This window comes from Sesamum indicum, linkage group LG1 (assembly GCF_000512975.1).
Source record: "Sesamum indicum cultivar Zhongzhi No. 13 linkage group LG1, S_indicum_v1.0, whole genome shotgun sequence".
Lineage (NCBI taxonomy): Eukaryota > Viridiplantae > Streptophyta > Magnoliopsida > Lamiales > Pedaliaceae > Sesamum > Sesamum indicum.
Window position 1 is genome coordinate 3056595 of NC_026145.1, and position 10229 is coordinate 3066823.

General features: G+C 31.7%; 1 protein-coding gene and 1 non-coding gene across 2 annotated transcripts; both read right to left on the bottom strand.

The window, feature by feature from the left end:
• On the bottom strand, nucleotides 3460-3532 carry TRNAK-CUU. Its single transcript has one exon. It is a non-coding gene; the product is annotated as a tRNA-Lys (tRNA).
• Nucleotides 3765-8231, bottom strand: LOC105155669 (methylsterol monooxygenase 1-1-like). The gene is made up of 5 exons (XM_011071590.2): nucleotides 7625-8231; nucleotides 7068-7390; nucleotides 4774-4921; nucleotides 4641-4673; nucleotides 3765-4088 (listed from the first exon to the last, which is right to left on the bottom strand). The coding sequence occupies exons 1-5, from the start codon at nucleotides 7952-7954 to the stop codon at nucleotides 4020-4022; spliced, it is 903 nt and encodes a 300-aa protein (XP_011069892.1). The 5' UTR covers nucleotides 7955-8231; the 3' UTR covers nucleotides 3765-4019.

Here is a 10229-nt window from a genome sequence, read left to right on the forward strand (position 1 = left end):
CTCATAGGGGTAAAATTATTCGAAAATCTGCCAGAAGACTAAAAGTAAGCAATTTCATAAGTTACTGAACCTAAACAAAAATGGACATAGTTATCGAACTAAAATTAAAATTAGGCATACTTAACGGACTAAAATAATACTTTTCCCTAAGTGAAATGACACGACGACAAATATGAGTTGTTTCTGTAAAATTTCGTCACTATAAAGAAAATCTGTTTATAATCACAATTATAATATCGATAAATGTATTGATAATTTTGCAAGAGATAATGAATTGTTATGTATATAATCAGTGTAATTTATCCAAATAAATTAATTAATTACTCATATATATATATATATATATATGTGTACATGACGCGATAACAGGTAATTTTATTACCATAAGCACTCAAGAATAGTGTAAACTTACTTTTATTTCATCTGTTACCAATCGCGACATGTTGTTCTTGCGTGTATATAATAAATAATCTTTCACTCTTTAAAATATATTATAAATAAGAATAAAATATATAAACCAATACATTATATTTTTTTGAAAAAAACTCAACTTGACGATATTATTAACTCAAGAAAAAAAAATAGTTAACTGATGTCACAATTCACCATTTGTGAATGAAAAAATGCCTTTTCTTTTTTTATATTAGTATAAATACAGTATGTAACACTTATCTTTTAAATCTATAAAAAATATCACTTACCTATCTTTATTTAATGGTCAGCTCACTTCAAAGTGAATTGGCATTTATACCCTTATTTCTTTCATATATATATATATATATATATATATATACATATATATATATTTAATTTTTCTTTATCATTCACATTTTTTTCTCCAGTTTCCTTTTTCTTCCTTTATTGTCCCATCCAACCTCTGTAAACCACTACTACCAATTAAGATGTATGGTGTCATTGGATCAGCTTTTTTTCTGACCAAAACAAGTGCTTAATTTTAACTTTTTCTTTAAAAAAAAATTATTACACATGATCATCAGAGATAAAATTAAACATGTAAATAATTAGATTAGTAAAATATTTTTTTATATTTTTTCTATTTGTATAAATTAAAAAATACTTTATACAATTATGATGCCGAAAATATATTCTTTATATTTATTTTGGATAATTACGTTTAGATTCTCGATCTATAATCTATTTATACAAATCACTCCTACTGATGAGGGTAATTTATCATAAGACAAATCTGCCCCTCATACTAGATAATACATGGATATTAACCGGGAATGTCTTCTAGAAAAGTTATAAATCCCACTAAATGTTCTTAAGGAGGGATTTACGACCGCAATAATCATGGAGTATCAATCAACTATAATTTGAGATGCTTAACTTAAGCTAAGCATCTATATGTCTGCACTTACCAATTATATCATGAAGAAAGATATAAAGGTCACGGATGGAGATCATTAGGAGGTAATGTCCATTTACTTTCAGTAATATACTCAACTTATACTCCTATTCATTCAAAAAGAGCTGACTTGAGCGTCGGAGAGCCATCGTCGGGAAAACACCCGACTGGCTTAACCGTTTCTTGTGTTCTCAGGAAAACTACTGTTCGAGGAATCGGGTCGGATCGCTGATCGACAACTGCATTCGATAGAATTCCTCTGAGCAGTTCACCTACTTTTTGCATAATTACCAAAACCACTCCCGACAGCCAAAAAGCATGAATGATTTATATAATGATGTTGGCCTTTTTGGGGGATTTATGTGAATTTTTTTTAAAATAGGGATGATTTATGTAAATGATATTAATCTCTCTAGTGAGTTTATGTGTAATTATTTAAAAAATAAAAGTAATTTAAATAAATAAATGATAGGTTAGGGGATGTAAATATAATTATTTTTATTTATCTCTTTAAAATGAAACATAAATAGAAAACTCTTCACTAATTTACTCTACAGTTTCCTATAAAAGAAGAAGGGAAAAGAGGGAAAGGAAAAAAATAATAATAAGGGTATAAGTAATTATACACTTTAATATTAATGGTCAATTGAGGGGGTAAGTATTAAATTCGGAGAATTACTGTTAGGTACGTTACAAATGTGATATACTTATTATGTAATTGGTTTAGATTTGATCAGTTAAATAAATCACACGAACACATTAAGATTTCATGTGATTTCTGGTTGCAAATATTCTAGTTAATTTCAAACGTAATTTTTTATTAAATAAAATTGATTACATGAGAAATAAATTCTATCATTGTATAATAGGATAAATTATAACTACTTCTCTAATATTCGGCATAATTACGAATATCTTTTCACTGTTTGAAAAATTACAAATATCAATTTCAAATAAAAAATAATTACGTAGCCTGCTGAAATTTTTTCAAAAATAATAAAAAAAATATCTGAAACAACGTAAAAAATTTGAAGGTGGGTAAAATAAATAATCTGTAGGGAACATTATTCTAATTTTTCTTTAGAAAAGTATAATAAAATACATATAAAATTATAATTTATAATCCAAAAGGACATTCTGGTTAATCTACTATAAAAATTGGATGAAAACCTAACATAAGCTAATGGAATGAACTTGTTGTTTTACGGACACTAAAATTAAGGGGTATTTGTAATTTTCTCAAATAATAAAAAAATATTTATAATTATATCAAACTTTAAAACATCTGATTGTAATTCACCTCTTTTTTTTTTTTTTTTTTGTTGGGGGGAGTGTCAAAGGAATTTAATATTTATTTTCCATCCATATGAGAATTCACAAAAATTTCCTATTTTTTGTCTTTGCATCATCAACTTCTCTAACCTTATGAAATAGCTCTCCATGTCAAAAAAAAAGGTGAAATGTGATCAAATTTTCATTAGAAAAATAATGTAGACCAATAACATAAATCAATAATTTGGTTGAAATAAAAGTCCAAGGCCCAAGAATGAAAAAGCAAATATGTTATGATAATGGAAGGGTGGGGGGGGCAAGAAGAGGGTGATTTGATGCCCATATACATTTATATGGTAGAGGAGAAGATTGGGAGTGAAGAAAGAAACATATATTGCTTTGCTTGGGCTTTGTGGGTAATGCCAACATTTTACAATTTTTTACATCCATTTTTTCCCTATAAATGTGTCCAAATTTCTTATTATAATAAACCATGAATTCACAACAAAACGGGGTGATAGAATCTGGGCTAGTTTTGTTGACCAAGTTGCTGTCGCATAATTTTATTAATGATTTATTTTGATAATATTTCTTTGATTTATTTTAATAAATAATATTGGTAAGTTATGGGCGTTATTGAAATATTGATTAGTAATTATTGGAATTTATGATATAATTATAATCGATTCAACAAAAAAAAAAACAGATGACAAAGGTGGAGGCGGAAGTGAAAGATGAGAATAGTACTACTCCTTCCTTGAAGGTAATGAATAGTTTCAAATATTAAGGTAAGAACGTTTTTTGTGTAAAAATTAACACGCCCACCGTGGGGCTCGAACCCACGACCACAAGGTTAAGAGCCTTGCGCTCTACCGACTGAGCTAGACGGGCTTTTTATTTGCTGGAACAGTGCTGATTTATTCTTTCGAGTGAAACACGTTTCACTTGTGTGTATTAGGCTCTTGAAAGGAAGAGTTGAATTCCCCCCTGTCTGGTTATTAATCTTCTAATCCAGAAAAGGAATTTACACCCTAACACCACCTGTGTTTTTTGTTTTCTTGTACACATGGAGGGTGCGTTCCACGTTAATCTGAGTTCAGTTCAGATTCAAGCACCATCAACATTGAATTTTGTAACAGCTAATGAATCCAAAACCCAAGTACTAACACATTATAGTACAGTACAGTACAGTACAAGCCTTAAATTTTATTCTAACATAGTCCGGTCTTCCCCAAGATTGCATGGGATGATCACAAAGTCCTACAAACATCATATGAGAATAGCATCCACACAAGCATTCTACCTATATTTACGGATGATAACAAGCCAAGTAATGTGGACTAGTGATAACAAGGCCATTAGGAGCTCCACACCGGAACTAGTCCACTTTCTGACTTTCTGCAGATACCTCATGCATAGTTCCATTGCTTTTCACTCCCTCCCGCAACTGAAACGATCAACGATGATGATTGTTAACAGAACAATGAGGTCGTAAGATGTATGGAGTGGAAGTCGCTCAAAAACGTGTGCGTAAAAGAGGTACACTTCTTGTAATGTAAACAGCATTAATCGGGACACGGTCATTTGGTGAAAGCATTTGTTTTCATTTGAAAGTAGGGTTAATTGCATTTAACCAGTGTAAAATTACAGAAAGACATAAAACTCCTCTCTGAACAAAGAAAAAGGCATAGCGGCTTTTAAATTTTTTGAAAAAATAAGCTTAAATGCTCAAGGGATCGCATTGTCCTTTTTATTTTACTCAAGTGTTTTCATTAGGGGATCTGTTGGTTTTATCCGCTAAAAGCAATATGAATTTAGGGGAAGAATAATTATTAACCAAATGATGTGATTTCGTAGAGCTCGATAATTTCCAGGATATCAGACTATTTCAGTAAAGTTTATCTGGTCAGATTATTGGACAAATATATGACCAGTTTTAACTTTCCACATGCTAAAGTATAAGAGAACCATCATTTGGATCTTGGAAGAGTTAATGTACCTGCTGAAGGACTTTCTTTTGATAGCGGTATCCCTGTGAGATAAGCCAAACAAAAAGCAGGTTTAGGACACATAATCTTTTTGAAACATAAAATACCTCTCTAAGGATAATTGTGATCTATTTTAACAATCACCTTGTCAGTGCCGTAGAGGTAATCACAATACGTGAATACTGATGCAAAATTACTCTGGCTTTGTCCACCTACATAATGATGGTAGTCATGGTAATCTGGACCGCCGTAAAAGGGAATGTATTTTGTCGGAGTCCAAGGGAAGTCGTACCTGTATTGTTGACACATTAAGGCATGTCATTACAATCTCTAGTTGGCGGAAAGCATGTAATCATGCTTTTGTATAATAAAAAAGCATATGTTACATATGTGCTGATAAAGAACGCGATCAGGTGTCCTAGTAAAGCAAATGAAATTCACAAGTCTCATTGAAGAAACAAGACGATATCATCATATTAGATTGGACTCAGCAAATGAGTATTTAGGCAACAAATTCCATATGAGAATTGTCTTCTCGTAGCAGCATACCTTCGTCGTGAACACAACTGAAACACCTCCATTGTGCTTTATGTATATGAATTGAAATAATTTACAAAGTTGGCTAGATTATTGTAGCTGCAAGGTCGACCATCTGTGTCCGTTCATGAATATAACATTTTCACAGAGATTATTTTACGGAAGTATGTGAACGTGTAACATGAATATAAACATAAATATAAAAAGGTTCTGCGAAAACAGAGAACAATTGAGTGGTCAAAGGACTCTTATAACTTCGGCAATAACCATAGAAGATATTGATGGCTAGCTTTCCTCAAATAAGGAATTTATTATTAGTAACGGAATTCGTTATAGTAACTCCAAATCAAAGAAAGAAAGTCTAATTAACATGAGTAAATAACATCTGCTCCAAACTTCACTGTCAGTGAAACAGAATAAGTATTTATATATGGTTTTGTCGTAATGTAGGAACGAGGAGAGAGGATACAAGTCAATAACCAATCCAACAGCCATTCAAGGAGAACTAAGGCATACATGTCATTTCCTAAGATGAATAAGACTACTTCTATTTCCTAAGGCCTAAATGCTTCTTCCTGCCTGCTGAGGCATCTTCTGATGGTTGTATGCGGATATATGCATTTGGCAGGCTTTTTAATTTCATACATAAAGTTAGGAAAGGAAAAAAAAGAAAGAAGATAAAGCATGACAACTATAGAACTCTAACAACTCAGTGTTAAGCAAAGGCAAAAACTGGTGGACAGAACATAATGTTCGCCTGGTTCAGTTGAAAAAATTGCATGCTGGTAATTGCATAAACAGTAGACATTTTATGTACTGAATGTCAACAAATTAGCTGATTTAATTCTTTTATTCAACTATTAATGCACATGTGTCATATTCAGCTCCGACTCAATATGATGCACTATGAAACTGAGATAATCTCTGGGATCAGTTGAATCTTGACATTTAAGAATTGTATCGTCATTTCAAACATAGAAAAGTACGTCATATGAGTACCGAACACTTTAAATAACTGTCATTTTTAATATCCATCTTCATTGTCTCAGTCTTAGCTGATTCATGTAACTTCATCTAATTATTTCATCTAATCAAACATAATGAAATGATTTTGGCTTTTAATAGATGCACATGGATAGCTCGGATGTTACAATTCGGATAAATTCTCTTAATATGATCTGATACAAATACAAAAACTTATTCTGAAGGTACCCAATCAAGCAGGTTCAGAAACAAAATTCGATATCTACAGAGTACAAATACTGAAACTGGCAACCAGAGATGTAACACTACAGTACCTAACATATAACCATTTGATGTAGACAACTTTTAGGAACTAAACAAATTCTCCGTTATCCATACACCTTATATATAGAAAGTTTCCACACATTTAATATTTGCAAGGAAAATCTCAGACTATACCTTGCCGGATATGAAATGTATCTGATAATTATGACTTCAGAAACGAACTTAATGAGGAAAACACGAAAACATGTGAATCCTTGCAAGAAATAATGACTAGTTATTAGACCTAAAAAGTGACTAAATCACAATGCAAGTGAATCAACTATTACCCGAAGAATTGTGTGTGTGTGTGTGCGTGTGAGAGAGAGAGAGAGAGAGAGAGAGAGAGAGAGAGAGAATCGTACTACTCGTGCACAAAAGTTAATCCACTATTATTGACCTCAACCCACCAATCGATTAACTTTTCAGTGGATCAATCGAAATCCCAAAAGCAAATAGTGAAAAGAGAGTGAATAAATTACAGTGTTAAGCCATCATTTGGTCAAATTAGCACAAGCAAAGCACATATAACTGACACTTAATCAATCAAAGCTGGAAAGCTCTTACTAAACTGCATCAAATCAAAGCATGAGCAAGAAGCATGCAAAGTGCATTACCCACTGTGAGTCTCAATAGCCTCAATCTGCCTCAGAGCAATCCATAACCAGAATGTAATCATATGGCCGGGGACCATCGCGGGCCCAAGAAATGACGGAATCCCGAGGATCAAAATCTCAGCCCAGTGAGCATATGGCGCCGCAAACCCAATCGGCGCGGTGTACTCATGGTGCACCTTGTGAATTTTCTCGTACCCCCACTGGCAGTGCAGAAACCTATGGATCCAATAGTTTGTATAGTCCTCCACGATGAAATAAACCCCCAATTGAGCCACAATTTCCCAGAAAGAAGGCAATGGCAAGCTTGTTCTTACCCCTATCAACTTCATTCAACAAACAAGAAGAAGAAAAATCATTAACGAAATCCAGAAAGATTGGACCTTCATGTATAACCCACATTAAGATCAAGAAAGGGCATATACTCAACAACAGTAAGCACCCATCATTCCATCACAAAACTAACTGCATCAATCCGGAAATCTAAAACCCAATAGCCCAATTTCACAAAACACTCGAAGAATGGCGCTGAATCATTAAAAGACTAAAAAAACACTTACCTTAATGGAAGGGAAGGAAACGAGCTGGAGGGGACCCACAACGAGGAAGAACATGCGCATCACAGATTTGTAGCATCGAAGGGTATCAGAGAAGGAGAGCGTCACTTTGGGCTGGATTTTGTAAGGCCCAACATATTTCTGGAAGAAATACTCAAGAAAAAGGTAGTAAAAGGGGAAAACAGAGAAAATGATGAAGAGGAAGAGGATGTTGTGGCAGTAGAGGAAGTAGTCAGACTTGTTGGCGGAGTAGTTGAGCCACAGGGTCTCCGCCGCCGAGAGGGATCTACCGAGTGCGGCTTCCGCCGCTTCCACGGTGGTGTAAGGCAGCATTGCCGTTCAGGAGAGTGAATAGGAAAGTGGGTGTTCTTGGTGCTACGTCTCTTCCTTGGTGTGGGATCTCTGGGTGATGCCTGCCTGTTTATGTACTAGCGTGTTCGTTTTTTCTGTCAGATGGTCTGTTAAAATATGCGGGAAAGAATTGAAGAAGAGGTGGGGAATATTTATAAAATCTCTCTGTATGTTTGTATGAGAGAGAGAGAGAGAGAGAGAGAGAGAGAGAGCAGTGTTTCTGGACAGGGTTTTAACTTTTGTGAGTGTGGTTTTGCAGTCTTCTGAGTCATTAGTTGGGTACTTTAGGCAGAGCATGCGGTTTTTACGTGTTCTTAGCTAATAATTTGAATTTTCTATTTAATGAAAACAAGATTCCATAATTAAGGCATAATTATATTTTTCTTTCTTAAAATTTAATGTAATTGTACATGGATTTTTTATAATTTGAAAAATTAGATCTTCCGCATCTGATATTTGTTTCTATCTAACAAGTAGATTCCATCATTTGTAACAATTCATATAATTTCACTTATTACTCACTTATTGCAAACAATGCAAATCATTTTTTAACCAAAATACCCTTATAAGAGTGGAGATGTAGTTCCCCACACTCGTTATCGTGTGAATATGTGTAATGGTAGTTTGATTAAAAAAGTTTTTTTTTTTTTATCTGCAATAAGTCAATCAGGGATAAATATAGATTTTCATTCAACTTGTTTACTAATATAAATAAATTTGGTAAAGCTTGACTGACAGGAGGGTCTATTTGTTATACATAAACAAATGTTAGACGTATTAGATATAATTTTTTAAACCATAAGGGATTTTTAAGTAATTACCCAAATCTGAGGAAGAACAATATAATTATTCCTATATTTAATATTGATAATTACAATATTAATTATTAATGGTTGTAATTCATGATGTAATTGTGACTTATTCACTAAAAAAATAATTTAATTTTTATTAATAAATTAATGTTATTATACTTCATATTTAAAATAGATAAAAAAAAAAATCAAACTTTGTATGTGTGTTTTTGAAAATTATTACATATTATGTATATAAAATATAGTATGAAATATATATTTATAATCTGTATTCTTTTATAATTTAAGGCATCTTTTTTGTATTTTCAAACTTCCACTCTGATATTTTTCTAAAAATTAATTTCGTATTTTTAATATTTTTTTCACTCTTTTCTCAATTTCGTTCTTTTTTTTTCTCAATAATTTCTCATAATTATTTTTTAGGGTAAATTACAACGACCTCCCCTGAGGTTTGGCATAATTACAAATATCCTCTCATTAATTAAAAAAACTACTAATACTCCCTGATTTTAACGGTCGTCTAGCAATTAGAGCAATCCGTTAGGTTTCCATCCATTTTCTATGGTGAACTAACCAAAGTATCCTTGTGGATTAAAAATTATAATTTTATTTATTTTTTATGGACTAAGCGGATAATTTTTTTATAATTTTTAAAATTTTTTCCATCCATCCCATCCGTTTCTATAAGTTTTAATTTTTTTTAAAAAATAAAAAATACAATAAGTGCGAAGTTGGCAAGTTTATACCTCCATTTAACGATTACATAATTTCATTAAATATTAGGGGGTATTATTTTTCAAACAACGAGGATGTATCTATAATTATGCCAAACTTCAGGGGAGCTCATTGTAATTCATCCTCTTTTTATTTATCGAATTAAAATATATACTTTTCTGTACAATAATTTCTTAGCATTTTTAATTAATTATATACACACATTTAAATGCATCACACAAATTTACAAAAAAAAAAAAAAAGGTTAACTATGTACACACTGATTTATAATAAAAGTTCTAAATTGATTTTTAATTTGACCAAGAGAAAAGCACTTGTATACAGTACAACATTATCAATTATTTTTTATATTATTAAATAATCACAACTTAAAAATTATAATAAATTAATATTATCTATTACGATCAGATAATATCAATATAAAAATTTAAATTTTGATCATAGTTGATGAATATTTGATAGTGACATGATTTTCGGCAAAAACTAATGTTTTGACCTTACCTACAAAAACAACGATTGGTAGTCGTTGTGCAAGTATAGTTATTCAGTATCCGTCATAATTTTTAATTTTCTCATTAGTAGCTGATTATGAGAGAAAATTACATTTTTTCACTGATATATTTTACAATTTAAAATAGGAATAATTATATTTACACACCCAGACTTATGGTCTGTTACATAAACTACTCTTACCTTTTTGATAATTACAC

Excerpts from the sequence above, each read along its gene's own strand:
- LOC105155669 (XM_011071590.2), bottom strand. The coding sequence starts at position 7,954 with ATGCTGCCTTACACCACCGTGGAAGCGGCGGAAGCCGCACTCGGTAGA. Across the intron at positions 4,922-7,067 it reads GCTATTGAGACTCACAGTGG|GTACGACTTCCCTTGGACTC; the intron begins GTAATGCACTTT and ends TCAACAATACAG. Across the intron at positions 4,089-4,640 it reads AAAAGAAAGTCCTTCAGCAG|TTGCGGGAGGGAGTGAAAAG; the intron begins GTACATTAACTC and ends TGATCGTTTCAG.